The sequence below is a fragment of the Salvelinus fontinalis genome, chromosome 20 (assembly GCF_029448725.1).
Source record: "Salvelinus fontinalis isolate EN_2023a chromosome 20, ASM2944872v1, whole genome shotgun sequence".
Taxonomy (NCBI): domain Eukaryota; kingdom Metazoa; phylum Chordata; class Actinopteri; order Salmoniformes; family Salmonidae; genus Salvelinus; species Salvelinus fontinalis.
Genome location: NC_074684.1, coordinates 34065363 through 34081135, shown reverse-complemented (window position 1 = coordinate 34081135; position 15773 = coordinate 34065363). Strand labels below are relative to the sequence as shown.

The window sequence follows — 15773 nt, the reverse complement described above, 5'->3', positions numbered from 1 at the left end:
ATTTGGGAGGGAGATGGGACGGAGGGAGATGGGAGGGAGGGAGGGAGATGGGAGGGAGGGATTTGGGAGGGAGATGGGACGGAGGGAGATGGGAGGGAGACGGGAGGGAGGGAGGTAGGAGGGAGGTGGGAGGGATACGGGAGGGACATGGTAGGGAGGGAGATGGGAGGGAGGGAGGCAGACAGGGGGGAGGGAGGGAGGGAGTGGGGGAGACGGGAGAGAGGGAGGGAGGGAAAATTCCAATCTTAGCAAAGATAAATATAAATAGCAGTAAACACTCTATTAGACGAGAGATCTGATGACTTGCATTAGGTCTCAATTACAAGAGGCTTAAAATGGCAGATGAAATTTGACCATGATATAAATACATTTAAATTAACAGACTGACATACATTGCTTTGATACCCCAGCGGCACCATCAATGTTTGACAAACAAACTTCTACAACAGCAGATGCTTGGACGGGAATCAACATAATATAATGAATCTGATTGAAGAATTTTGTTTTATAACTCATTTCCCCCTTACCTAACCAAACCAATTCTGAAATTAAATATAAGTTGAGTACTGTCATGGTGGTTAAACTATCATAGCACCATGAGAGGCCCAGTCTTTAACGTTTCATAGCACCATGAGAGGCCCAGTCTTTAACGTTTCATAGCACCATGAGAGGCCCAGTCTTTAACGTTTCATAGCACCATGAGAGGCCCAGTCTTTAACGTTTCATAGCACCATGAGAGGCCCAGTCTTTAATGTTTCATAGCACCATGAGGCCCAGTCTTTAACCTTTCATAGCACCATGAGAGGCCCAGTCTTTAACCTTTCATAGTGTAACAGTAGAACTTTACGTCGTCCCCTCGCCCCGACACGGGCGCGAACCAGGGACCCTCTGCACACATCGACAACAGTCACCCACGAAGCATCGTTACCCATCGCTCCACAAAGGCCGCGGCTCTTGCAGAGCAAGGGGCAACCCTACTTAAAGTCTCAGAGCAAGTGACGTAACTGATTGAAATGCTACTAGCGCATACCCGCTAACTAGCTAGCCATTTCACATCCGTTACACTCGCACCATGAGAGGCCCAGTCTTTAACGTTTCATAGCACCATGAGAGGCCCAGTCTTTAACCTTTCATAGCACCATGAGGCCCAGTCTTTAACGTTTCATAGCACCATGAGAGGCCCAGTCTTTAACCTTTCATAGCACCATGAGGCCCAGTCTTTAACCTTTCATAGCACCATGAGAGGCCCAGTCTTTAACCTTTCATAGTGTAACAGTAGAACTTTACGTCGTCCCCTCGCCCCGACACGGGCGCGAACCAGGGACCCTCTGCACACATCGACAACAGTCACCCACGAAGCATCGTTACCCATCGCTCCACAAAGGCCGCGGCTCTTGCAGAGCAAGGGGCAACCCTACTTAAAGTCTCAGAGCAAGTGACGTAACTGATTGAAATGCTACTAGCGCATACCCGCTAACTAGCTAGCCATTTCACATCCGTTACACTAGCACCATGAGAGGCCCAGTCTTTAAGGTTTCATAGCACCATGAGAGGCCCAGTCTTTAACCTTTCATAGCACCATGAGGCCCAGTCTTTAACGTTTCATAGCACCATGAGAGGCCCAGTCTTTAACCTTTCATAGCACCATGAGGCCCAGTCTTTAACCTTTCATAGCACCATGAGAGGCCCAGTCTTTAACCTTTCATAGCACCATGAGAGACCCAGTCTTTAACCTTTCATAGCACCATGAGAGGCCCAGTCTTTAACCTTTCATAGCACCATGAGACCCAGTCTTTAATGTTTCATAACATTGACAACTGAGGTCTGCTTACTGTAGGTAAGGTAACACCTGCTTACTGTAGGTAAGGTAACACCTGCTTACTGTAGGTAAGGTAACACCTGCTTACTGTAGGTAAGGTAACACCTGCTTACTGTAGGTAAGGTAACACCTGCTTACTGTAGGTAAGGTAACACCTGCTTACGGTAGGTAAGGTAACACCTGCTTACGGTAGGTAAGGTAACACCTGCTTACTGTAGGTAAGGTAACACCTGCTTACTGTAGGTAAGGTAACACCTGCTTACTGTAGGTAAGGTAACACCTGCTTACTGTAGGTAAGGTAACACCTGCTTACGGTAGGTAAGGTAACACCTGCTTACGGTAGGTAAGGTAACACCTGCTTACTGTAGGTAAGGTAACACCAGCTTACTGTAGGTAAGGTAACACCTGCTTACTGTAGGTAAGGTAACACCTGCTTACTGTAGGTAAGGTAACACCTGCTTACGGTAGATAAGGTAACACCTGCTTACGGTAGGTAAGGTAACACCTGCTTACGGTAGGTAAGGTAACACCTGCTTACTGTAGGTAAGGTAACACCTGCTTACTGTAGGTAAGGTAACACCTGCTTACGGTAGGTAAGGTAACACCTGCTTACTGTAGGTAAGGTAACACCTGCTTACTGTAGGTAAGGTAACACCTGCTTACTGTAGGTAAGGTAACACCTGCTTACTGTAGGTAAGGTAACACCTGCTTACTGTAGGTAAGGTAACACCTGCTTACGGTAGGTAAGGTAACACCTGCTTACTGTAGGTAAGGTAACACCTGCTTACTGTAGGTAAGGTAACACCTGCTTACGGTAGGTAAGGTAACACCTGCTTACGGTAGGTAAGGTAACACCTGCTTACTGTAGGTAAGGTAACACCTGCTTACTGTAGGTAAGGTAACACCTGCTTACTGTAGGTAAGGTAACACCTGCTTACTGTAGGTAAGGTAACACCTGCTTACTGTAGGTAAGGTAACACCTGCTTACTGTAGGTAAGGTAACACCTGCTTACTGTAGGTAAGGTAACACCTGCTTACTGTAGGTAAGGTAACACCTGCTTACGGTAGGTAAGGTAACACCTGCTTACGGTAGGTAAGGTAACACCTGCTTACGGTAGGTAAGGTAACACCTGCTTACTGTAGGTAAGGTAACACCTGCTTACTGTAGGTAAGGTAACACCTGCTTACTGTAGGTAAGGTAACACCTGCTTACTGTAGGTAAGGTAACACCTGCTTACTGTAGGTAAGGTAACACCTGCTTACTGTAGGTAAGGTAACACCTGCTTACGGTAGGTAAGGTAACACCTGCTTACGGTAGGTAAGGTAACACCTGCTTACTGTAGGTAAGGTAACACCTGCTTACTGTAGGTAAGGTAACACCTGCTTACTGTAGGTAAGGTAACACCTGCTTACTGTAGGTAAGGTAACACCTGCTTACTGTAGGTAAGGTAACACCTGCTTACTGTAGGTAAGGTAACACCTGCTTACTGTAGGTAAGGTAACACCTGCTTACTGTAGGTAAGGTAACACCTGCTTACTGTAGGTAAGGTAACACCTGCTTACTGTAGGTAAGGTAACACCTGCTTACTGTAGGTAAGGTAACACCTGCTTACTGTAGGTAAGGTTACCTAACACTGTTAGGTAACACTAAAGGGTAACCTTGTACAACCTTGTAGATATAATTTCATCTATATAACAGACCTGGTTCTTCTTAATATGCGGTGTAGTGTTACCTCCCATTTGAAATTAAATATATTCCTTTTCTAAAAGAGCACGTTGCCTCTAACCACTGATCCGAGGTCAGCTCTGTGTTTCCACACCTGATCGTTAGGGTTCGAATTTGGTATACGCAAACTGATCCTAGGTGTGCTTCAGGGCATCTTCTTCCATCCTTGTTATACTGCCTCCCGGGTGGTGCAGTGGTCTAGGGCACTGCATCGCAGTGCTAGCTGCGCCACCAGAGTCTCTGGGTTCGCGCCCAGGCTGGGCAGGGTTCGCGCCCAGGCTCTGTCGCAGCCGGCCGCAACCGGGAGGTCCGTGGGGCGACGCACAATTGGCAAAGCGTCGTCCGGGTTAGGGAAGGTTTGGCCGGTAGGGATATCCTTGTCTCAGTATGTAAAATGTAATAAAATGTATGCACTGTAAGTCGCTCTGGATAAGAGCGTCTGCTAAATGACTAAAATGTAAATACTGTATACTGTTATACTTGCAAATTCGACCAATCACTGCACTATTGAAACATTCAAATCATCCCAATATTACTGAATACAATGATCACAGCACTACAAAAAGAGAGCTCGCGATTTTAACCAAACACTGCACTTTTACACCATACACATTTTCCACTTGTCACTGCATTTTCATAAAACGAATTTGATAAAATCATTGAAAGCAAAATCAACATTTTGGCCCCCAACTAACACAAAAAAACTGGAGTGACTGAGAGGCACAGAGCCGGTTGTATCCATAAGAGATGGAAACGAGGTGTCAACACCTGAGATCATCGTGACGATAACACCTGTAACTCCTCGTGGCAAATCCCTCCCTAGTCCTCACACACTGGCTAGTCTACCAATCCCTCCCTAGTCCTCACACACTGGCTAGTCTACCAATCCCTCCCTAGTCCTCACACACTGGCTAGTCTACCAATCACTCCCTAGTCCTCACACACTGGCTAGTCTACCAATCACTCCCTAGTCCTCACACACTAGCTAGTCTATCAATCAGTCCTCACACACTGGCTAGTCTACCAATCACTCCCTAGTCCTCACACATTGGCTAGTCTATCAATCAGTCCTCACACACCGGCTAGTCTACCAATCAGTCCTCACACACTGGCTAGTCTACCAATCACTCCCTAGTTCTCACACACTGGCTAGTCTACCAATCACTCCCTAGTCCTCACACACTGGCTAGTCTACCAATCAGTCCTCACACACTGGCTAGTCTACCAATCACTCCCTAGTTCTCACACACTGGCTAGTCTACCAACCAGTCCTCACACACTGGCTAGTCTACCAATCAGTCCTCACACCAGTCCTCACACTCTGGCCAGTGAGATATACCTGCTGAAGCGCGTGCTACGGGTGGGTGTTGTTATCGTGACCAGTGAGCTGAGATAAGGCGGAGCTTTACCTAGCAAAGACTTATAGATGACCTGGAGCCAGTGGGTCTGGCGTTGAATATGTAGCGAGGGCCAGCCGACTAGAGCATACAGGTCGCAGTGGTGGGTGGTATAAGCTGATTTGGTAACAAAACGGATGGCAATGTGATAGACTCCATCCAGTTTACTGAGTAGAGTGTTGGAAGCTTTTTTGTAGATGACATCGCCGAAGTCTTACTAGGGTAAGTTTGGCGGCGTGAGTGAAGGAGGCTTTGTTGCGAAATAGAAATCCAATTCTACATTTGATTTTGGATTGGAGATGTTTAATATGAGTCTGGAAGGAGAGTTTACAGTCTAGCCAGACACCTAGGTATTTGTAGGTGTCCACATATTCTAGGTCGGAACCGTCCAGGGTGGTGATGCTAGTCGGGCGGGCGGGTGCGGGCAGCGAACGGTTCAAAAGCATGTATTTGGTTTTACTAGCGTTTAGGAGCAGTTGGAGGCCACGGAAGGAGTGTTGTATGGCATTGAAGCTCGTTTGGAGGTTTGTTAACAAAGTATCCAAAGAAGGGCCAGATGCATACAGAATGGTGTCGTCTGCGTAGAGGTGGATCAGGGAGAGCGACATCATTGATATATACAGAGAAAAGAGTCGGCCCGAGAATATAACCCTGTGGTACCCCCATAGAGACTGCCAGAGGTCCGGATAACAGGCCCTCCGATTTGACACACTGAACTCTGTCTGAGAAGAAGTTGGTGAACCAGGCGAGGCAGTCATTTGAGAAACCAAGGCTGTTGAGTCTGCCGATAAGAATACGGTGATTGACAGAGTAGAAAGCCTTGGCTAGGTCGATGAAGACGGCTGCACAGTACAATCGTTTATCGACGGCGGTTATGTTATCGTTTAGTACCTTGAGCGTGGCTGAGGTGTACCCGTGACCAGCTAGGAAACCGGATTGCACGGCGGAGAAGGTACGGTGGGATTCAAAATGGTCAGTGATCTGTTTATTAACTTGGCTTTCGTAGACTTTAGAGAGGCAGGGCAGAATGGATATAGGTCTGTAACAGTTAGCCAGTGTCCTCTAACTACTGAACTGTTAATCATAGCCAGTGTCCTCTATCTACTGATCTGTTTTGTATTACCATATCATTGAATATAATGACTAACTGCAGCCCAGGGGTTGGAACTGGTTCAGGGAACAGGACCGAAAACCGGAAAATAACTACATTTTTCGAGAAGCAGAATCTGAACCGAGAACAAAAATGATCTCTACTGTTCAGGAACAGAACAGTTATTTTAAAAGCATGGAAACCATGGAAACCTGTTAATAACGTTATTTTACATTCAGGGCATTTAAAAAAAAAATGAAATCAAATGTTATTTGATTCCCTCTCCGAGTTGGGCATCTCCGGCGTGGCCCACGCTTGGATTGCGTCCTACCTGACAGGTCGCTCCTACCAGGTGGCGTGGCGAGAATCTGTCTCCTCACCACGTGCTCTCACCACTGGTGTCCCCCAGGGCTCTGTTCTAGGCCCTCTCCTATTCTCGCTATACACCAAGTCACTTGGCTCTGTCATAACCTCACATGGTCTTTCATATCATTGATATGCAGACGACACACAATTAATCTTCTCCTTTCCCCCTTCTGGTAACCAGGTGGCGAATCGCATCTCTGCATGTCTGGCAGACATATCAGTGTGGATGACGGATCACCACCTCAAGCTGAACCTCGGCAAGACGGAGCTGCTCTTCCTCCCGGGGAAGGACTGCCCGTTCCATGATCTCGCCATCACGGTTGACAACTCCATTGTGTCCTCCTCCCAGAGCGCTAAGAACCTTGGCGTGATCCTGGACAACACCCTGTCGTTCTCAACTAACATCAAGGCGGTGGCCCGTTCCTGTAGGTTCATGCTCTACAACATCCGCAGAGTACGACCCTGCCTCACACAGGAAGCGGCGCAGGTCCTAATCCAGGCACTTGTCATCTCCCGTCTGGATTACTGCAACTCGCTGTTGGCTGGGCTCCCTGCCTGTGCTATTAAACCCCTACAACTCATCCAGAACGCCGCAGCCCGTCTGGTGTTCAACCTTCCCAAGTTCTCTCACGTCACCCCGCTCCTCCGCTCTCTCCACTGGCTTCCAGTTGAAGCTCGCATCCGCTACAAGACCATGGTGCTTGCCTACGGAGCTGTGAGGGGAACGGCACCTCCGTACCTTCAGGCTCTGATCAGGCCCTACACCCAAACAAGGGCACTGCGTTCATCCACCTCTGGCCTGCTCGCCTCCCTACCTCTGAGGAAGTACAGTTCCCGCTCAGCCCAGTCAAAACTGTTCGCTGCTCTGGCACCCCAATGGTGGAACAAACTCCCTCACGACGCCAGGACAGCGGAGTCAATCACCACCTTCCGGAGACACCTGAAACCCCACCTCTTTAAGGAATACCTAGGATAGGATAAAGTAATCCTTCTAACCCCCCACCCCCTTAAAAGATTTAGATGCACTATTGTAAAGTGACTGTTCCACTGGATATCATAAGGTGAATGCACCAATTTGTAAGTCGCTCTGGATAAGAGCGTCTGCTAAATGACTTAAATGTAAATGTAATGTAAATGTTATTTGTCACATGCTTTGTAAACAACAGGTGTAGACTAACAGTGAAATGCTTACTTTACAGGCCCTTCCCAACAATGCAGACACAGATAATATATAAATAATATAAAAATAATACAGAAGGAATAAATACACAATGAGTAATGATAATTTGGCTATGTACAATAAATACACAATGAGTAATGATAATTTGGCTATGTACAATAAATACACAATGAGTAATGATATCTTGGCTAAATACACGGGGTACCAGTACTGAGTCGATGTGCAGGAGGTAATTGAGGTAAATATGTACACAAAGGTAGGAATAAAGTTACTAGGCAACAGGATAGATAATAAACAAAAGTGTATGTGATGAGTCAAAATAGTTAGTGCAAAAAGGGTCAATGCAGATAGTTAAATAGTTAACCAATAGCTACCTGGACTAACTATTTAGCATTCTTATGGCATGGGGGTAGAAGCTGTTCAGGGTTTTGTTGGTTCCAGACTTGGTGCATCGGTACTGCTTGACGTGGGGTAGCAGAGAGAACAGTCTATGACTTGGGTCGCTGGAGTCTTCGACAATTTTTAGGGCCTTCCTCTGACACCACCTGGCATAGAGATCCTGGACGGCAGGACGCTTTTGCCCCAGAGATGTACTGGGCCGTACGCACTACCATCTGTAGTGGCTTGCAGATGGACACCACGCAGTTGCCATACCAAGCGGTGATGCAGCCATTCAAGATGCTCTCAATGGTGCAGCTGTAAAATTTTATGCCATACCAAGCGGTGATGCAGCCATTCAAGATGCTCTCAATGGTGCAGCTGTAAAACTTTATAAGCATCTGAGGGCCCAGTCAAATCTTTCCCCATCTGAGGGGAAAGAGGTGTTGTTGTGCCCTCTTCACTACTGTGTTGTTGTGTGTGGGCCATGATCATTCCTTAGTGATGGGGAGGAACTTGAAGCTCTCGTATCCGCTTCATTACAGCCCCATCGATGTGGATGGTGGCGTGATCGGCCCTCCGTTTCCTGTAGTCCACGATCAGCTCCTCTGTTTTGCCTGAAGTTGAGCAAGTGGTTGTTTGTCCTGTCACCACACTGCCAGGTCTCTAACCTCCTCCCTATAGGCTGTCTCATTGTCGTCAGCAAACTTAATGATGGTGTTGGAGTCGTGCATGGCCACGCAGTTGTGGGTGAACAGGAAGAACAGGAGGGGACTAAGATACAGTATGTACGTACGGTCACTGTGGGGACGATGTCGTTGATGTACTTATTAATGAAGCAGGTGACTGATGTGGTAAACTCCTCAATGTTTTTAAATGAATCCCGGAACATGTTCCAGTCTGTGCTGGTGAAACAGTCCTGTAGCTTCATGTGACCACTTCCGTATTGAGCACGTCACTGGTACTTCCTGTTGGAGTTTTCACTTGTAAACAAGAATCAGGAGGATGGAGTTATGATCATATTTTCCAAATGGAATGCGAGGGAGAGTGTTGTATGCATTTCTGTGTCTGAAATAAAGGTGATATGCTGGTAAAAATGAGGCAAGACGGATTTCAGTTTCCCTGCATTAAAAATCACAGGACACTAGGTGCACCGTCTCTGGATGTGCCTTTTATTGTTTACTTATGGCCCTTGAGTACCGTCTTGGTTTGTGGTGGTAAATAGACAGCTACGAAAAATATAGATGAAAACTCTACTGATAAATAGTATTCAGCTTATCATGAAGTATTCTAACTCAAGCAAGCAAAACCTCCAGACTTCCTCAACATTAGAGATCCGCCACCAGCTGTTGTTAACAAAGAGACCCCCCCCCCCCCCCCCTTAACCTTACCCGACGCTGCCGTAAGGTCTTGACGATGCATAGTTAAAACCAACTAGATGTATATTATCCATGTCCTTGTTTAGCCACGACTCCGAGAAACATAGGATATTACAGTTCTTCAGGTCCCGTTGATAGGATAGTCTCGTACGGAGCTCATCCAGTTTGTTCTCCAGTGATTGTACGTTTGCCAATAGAACGGCGGTAGAGTCAGTTTATTTGCTCGCCGAAGTAGTCTCTTCAGGGAGCCCGCTCGTTTACCAGTTTTGTGCCGCCTGTTCCATTTTCACCGGGGGTTATGGCCTGGTCTGGAATGAGCGGTACATCCACAGCTACCGACTCAATGAAGTAGAAGTCTTCATTCAAATCGAGATTAGTGATCGCTCTTCTGATGTCCAAAAGCTGTTTTTGGTCATAGGAAATAATGCCGGAAATATTATGTGCAAAAAAAGCTAAGACCAGTGAAAAGAAGGCAGCTATCCACTGCAGTGCTATCTTATATTTCTCGCTCTCTCTCCATGCATCCTGTTTGAAACAAGGCTCTAATGTAATACTGCTAAAACTGTGGCAAAGCAATTAACTGTGTGTCCTGAACACAAAGTGTTATTTTGGGGGAAAATCCAATATAACATATTACTGAGTACCGCTCTCCATATTTTCAAGCATAGTGGTGTCTGCATCATGTTATGGGTATGCTTGTCATTATTAAGGACTGGGGAGTTTTTCAGGATATAGACGAAACGGAATGGAGCTAACATCAGGCAAAATCCTAGAGGAAAATCTGGTTCAGTGTGCTTTCCACCAGAAACTGGGAGATGAATTTACCTTTCAGCAGGACAATTACCTACAACACAAGGCCACATTCACACTGGAGTTGCTTACCAAGAAGACGGTGAATGTTTCTGAGGGGCCGAGTTACAGTTTTGATTTAAATCTACTTGAAAATCTATGGCAAGACCTGAAATGGTGGTCTAGCAATGATCAACAACCAAACAGAGCTTGAAGAATTTTGAAAAGAATAATAGGCAAATGTTGCACAATCCAGATGTGAAAAGCTCATAGAAACTTACCCAGAAAGAACCACTACTCTAATCGCTGCCAAAGGTGCTTCTACAAAGTATTGGGATGTGAATACTTATACAGTGCCTTCGGAAGCTTTTCAGAACCCTTGACTTTTTCCACATTTTGTTACGTTTCAGCCTTATTCTAAAATGGATTAAATCGTTTTTTCCCCCTCATCAATCTACACACAATACACCATAATGACAAAGCAAAAAAAAAAAATTGGAAATGTTTGCTAATTTATTTTTAAAAAACAACTTAAATATCACATTTACATAAGTATTCAGACCCTTTACTCAGTACTTTGTTGAAGCACCTTTGGCAGCGATTGCAGCATAAATTCTACTTGGATATGACACTACAAGCTTGGCACACCTGTATTTGGGGAGTTTCTCCCATCCTTCTATGCAGATCCTCTCAACCTCTGTCAGGTTGGATGGGGAGTGTTGCTGTATAGCTAGTTTCAGGTATCTCCAGAGATGCTCAATTGGGTTCAAGTCCAGTCTACTCAAAGATATTCAGAGACTTGTCCCGAAGCCACTCTTGCGTTATCTTGGTTGTGTGCTTAGGATCGTTGTCCTGTTGGAAGGTGAACCTTCATCCCAGTCTGAGGTCCTGAGTGCTCTGTAGCAGGTTTTCATCAAGGATCTCTTTGTACTTTGCTCCGTTCATCTTTGCCTCAATCCTGACAAGTCTCCCAGTCCCTGCCGCTGAAAAACATCCCAACAGCATGATGCTGCCACCACCATGCTTCATCATAGGGATGGTGCCAGGTTTCCTCCAGATGTGACACTCGGCATTCAGGCTAAAGAGTTCAATCTGGGTTTCATCAGAACAGAGAATCTTGTTTCTCATGGTCTGAGAGACTTTAGGTGCCTTTTGGCAAACTCCAAGCGGGCTGTCATGTGCCATTTACTGAGGAGTGGCTTCTGTCTGGCCACTCTACCATAAAGGCCTAATTGGTGGAGTGTTGCAGAGATGGTTGTCCTTCTGGAAGGTTCTCCCATCTCCACAGATGAACTCTAGATCTCTGTCAGAGTGAACATCAGGTTCTTGGTCACCTCCCTGACCAAGGCCCTTCTCCCCCGATTGCTGAGTTTGGCCAGACGGCCAGCTCTAGGAAGAGTCTTGGTGGTTCCAAACATATTCGATTTAAGAATGATGGAGGCCACTGTGTTCTTGGGGTACTTCAATGCTGCAGACATTTTTTGGTACCCTTCCCCAGATCTGTGACTTGACACAATCCTGTCTCGGAGCTCTACAGACAATTTCGCCATCCTCACGGCTTGGTTTTTGCTCTGACATTCATTGTCAACTGTGGGAGCTTATATAGACAGGTGTGTGCCTTTCAAAATCATGTCCAATCAATTGAATTTACAACAGGTGGACTCCAATCAAGTTGTAGAAACATCAAGGATGATCAATGGAAACAGGATGCACCTGAGCTCAATTTCAAGTCTCATAGCAAAGGGTCTGAATACTTAAGTAAATAAGGTATTTCTGTTTTTTATTTTTTATATATTTGTAAAAAAAAAAATCTAAAAACCTGTTTTCACTTTGTAATTATGGGGTATTGTGTGTAGATTGTTGAGGATGTTTTTATTTATTTAATCCATTTTAGAATAAGGCTGTAACATAACAAAATGTGGAAAAAGTCAAGGACTCTGAATACTTTCCGAAGGCACTGTATATAGGCTACCTGAACAGGCACCCAGCGGACCTGCAGTCTAAGTTACAAACTAGGTACGATACTGCATTATATACAAACACCAGTACCAACTGACCCCTGGCGGCGATTTAACATATTTGTTCAGATTTTCAAATCCTCCTGCTGCAGGATTACTTTCCTCCTGCAATGAAAATGTTCAAATTAAGAGCCACCATCAGTACCAAGCATTAAGAGACACTCCTCTTACCTTAGCCTCAGATGTAGGTTCCAGGAAGCATAGTCGATTACCGAGTCCCTCCACGGACAGACAAAACTTGCGATTCTCTTTCTGGATGGTGGCGACACTTTGAAGCACCACCTCATCATCCTGTCAGGGGAGAAGAGAACGTTAGGAGACGTTTTGTACAACATTAGGAGACGTTCTGTACAACATTAGGAGACGTTTTGTACAACCTTAGGAGAAGTTCTGTACAACATTGGGAGACGTTTTGTACAACATTAGAAGACAAAGAAGATTACTTTGTTGTCCATTGTCCACAAATATGAATGACACACATACACAGAGAAAGGACAGAGCGGTTGTAGGCCTGGTGAGAAAGAGTTGGCCTGGTGAAGGAGTTGGCCTGGTGAGAAAGAGTTGGCCTGGTGAGAAAGAGTTGGCCTGGTGAGAAAGAGTTGGCCTGGTGAAGGAGTTGGCCTGGTGAGAAAGAGTTGGCCTGTTGAGAAAGAGTTGGCCTGGTGAAAGAGTTGGCCTGGTGAAAGAGTTGGCCTGGTGAAAGAGTTGGCCTGGTGAAAGAGTTGGCCTGGTGAAGGAGTTGGCCTGGTGAGAAAGAGTTGGCCTAGTGAGAAAGATTTGGCCTGGTGAGAAAGATTTGGCCTGGTGAAAAAGTTGGCCTAGTTTAAGAGTTGGCCTGGTGAGAAAGAGTTTACCTGGTGAAAGAGTTGGCCTGGTGAAAGAGTTGGCCTGGTGAAAGAGTTGGCCTGGTGAAAGATTTGGCCTGGTGAAAAAGTTGGCCTGGTGAAAAAGTTGGCCTGGTGGAAGCAGATTCCTGGTTAACATTGTGTTGCTTGTTTTCCAGGACCAGTGTTGCCAGTCACTGCTACAACCTCTCTGTCCTTTCTCTGAGTAGGCCTGGTGAAAGGACGGAGAGGTTGTAGCAGTGACTGGCAACACTGGTCCTGGAAAACAAGCAACACAATGTTAACCAGGAATTTGCTTCCACCAGGCCAACTCTTTGTCACCAGGCCAACTCTTAAACCAGGCCAACTTTTTCACCAGGCCAACTCTTTCTCAACAGGCCAACTCTTTCTCACTAGGCCAACTCTTTCTCACCAGGCCAACTCTTTCTCAACAGGCCAACTCTTTCTCACTAGGCCAACTCTTTCTCACTAGGCCAACTCTTTCACCAGGCCAACTCCTTCACCAGGCCAACTCTTTCTCACCAGGCCAACTCTTTCTCACCAGGCCAACTCTTTCAGCAGGCCAACTCTTTCTCAACAGGCCAACTCTTTCTCACTAGGCCAACTCTTTCTCACCAGGCCAACTCTTTCACCAGGCCAACTCTTTCACCAGGCCAACTCTTTCTCACCAGGCCAACTCTTTCTCACCAGGCCAACTCTTTCTCACCAGGCCAACTCTTTCTCACCAGGCCAACTCTTTCACCAGGCCAACTCTTTCACCAGGCCAACTCTTTCACCAGGCCAACTCTTTCACCAGGCCAACTCTTTCTCACCAGGCCAACTCTTTCTCACCAGGCCAACTCTTTCAGCAGGCCAACTCTTTCTCAACAGGCCAACTCTTTCTTACTAGTTCAACTCTTTCTCACCAGGCCAACTCTTTCACCAGGCCAACTCTTTCACCAGGCCAACTCTTTCACCAGGCCAACTCTTTCACCAGGCAAACTCTTTCTCACCAGGCCAACTCTTTCTCACCAGGCCAACTCTTTCACCAGGCCAACTCTTTCACCAGGCCAACTCTTTCACCAGGCCAACTCTTTCTCACCTGGCCAACTCTTTCTCACCAGGCCAAATCTTTCACCAGGCAAACTCTTTCACCAGGCCAACTTTTTCACCAGGCCAACTCTTTCTCACCAGGCCAACTCTTTCTCACCAGGCCAACTCTTTCACCAGGCCAACTCTTTCACCAGGCCAACTCTTTCACCCGGCCAACTCTTTCACCCGGCAAACTCTTTCTCACCAGGCCAAATCTTAAACTAGGCCAACTTTTTCACCAGGCCAAATCTTTCTCACTAGGCCAACTCTTTCTCACCAGGCCAACTCTTTCACCAGGCCAACTCTTTCTCACCAGGCCTACTCTTAAACCAGGCCAACTCTTTCACCAGGCCAACTTTTTCTCACTAGGCCAACTCTTTCTCACTAGGCCAACTCTTTCTCACTAGGCCAACTCTTTCTCACTAGGCCAACTCTTTCTCACTAGGCCAACTCTTTCTCACCGGGCCAACTCTTTCTCACCGGGCCAACTCTTTCTCACCGGGCCAACTCTTTCTCACCAGGCCTACTCTTTCTCACCAGGCCAACTCTTTCACCAGGCCAACTCTTTCTCACCAGGCCAACTCTTTCTCACCAGGCCAACTCTTTCTCACCAGGCCAACTCTTTCTCACCAGTGCAGATAAAGGTGGAGAGATGAGAAGAACAGACTTCAAGATCAGACTACTGAGATGCAGGCAGGATATTGGGTTTAAAATGGGTCAACAGTCTCAGTCTTACACCAAAAACTGCAGATTTTTTCCCCTCTCTCCGTGCTTTATGAGATAAATGTATAATCAGGGATAGTCATGGATGATATCTCTGTTTCTCCGCCCTTACAAACACATCAAGTGCTGGAGGGTCGTTGTGCTGAGCAGGCCCATGCAAGATTTATGAATGGAATGAAAATATAGTAAGAACATGAATAATTCACGGATCATCTGTTTTATCAGCATATATAATCATCTGTTTTATTAGCATATATAATAATCTATTTTATCAGCATATATAATCATATCAGAGGAAAACAGTTAGAAAGGGAAGGATAACCGATTGGTCTGGTATCAAAAACAGTATTAAAAAGTCAATAAGTTACATCCCTTCTATTGCCAGAATCAATATGTTACACATGAAAACTAGGTTCTGAAATCTTGTTTTCAACCTCGGTTCCATTATTAAACTGATTCAGGGAAACCTGGGTCTTATTCACAAATGTACACCACAGCAAAACATTTTGTAACGAAAAAAAAGAAGAAGCTTTTTGTAGTGGACAAGTTTAGGTAATCCATCTCCATTTCATTCCTAATGAATACGACCCTGGTTTTAATGCATGAGGAAAGTTGCAGTTGGACTATAGTCAGGAGATCCAACAATTGATCCTATTTCTCTACCACTGCATAATTCCACTCAGGCCACGGATATTGATTTGTGTCTCTGACGTTTTCTGTCTGTCTGTCTGTCTGTCTGTCTGTCTGTCTGTCTGTCTGTCTGTCTGTCTGTCTGTCTGTCTGTCTGTCTGTCTGTCTGTCTGTCTGTCTGTCTGTCTGTCTGTCTGTCTGTCTGTCTGTCTGTCTGTCTGTCTGTCTGTCTGTCTGTCTGTCTGTCTGTCTGTCTGTCTGTCTGTCTGTCTGTCTGTCTGTCTGTCTGTCTGTCTGTCTGTCTGTCTGTCTGTCCTGTCTGTCTGTCTGTCTGTCTGTCTGTCTGTCTGTCTGTCTGTCTG

General features: G+C 46.0%; 1 protein-coding gene across 3 annotated transcripts in view; it reads right to left on the bottom strand.

Annotated features, from left to right (window-relative positions):
* Positions 1–15773, bottom strand: part of LOC129817767 (ryanodine receptor 3-like) — a 295018-nt gene that overhangs the window by 252194 nt on the left and 27051 nt on the right. For all 3 annotated transcript variants that reach the window (XM_055873310.1, XM_055873311.1, XM_055873312.1), the window contains exon 2: positions 12314–12433. In XM_055873310.1, coding sequence (XP_055729285.1) covers positions 12314–12433 — 120 coding nt within the window. The remainder of the gene's footprint in view (positions 1–12313; positions 12434–15773) is intronic.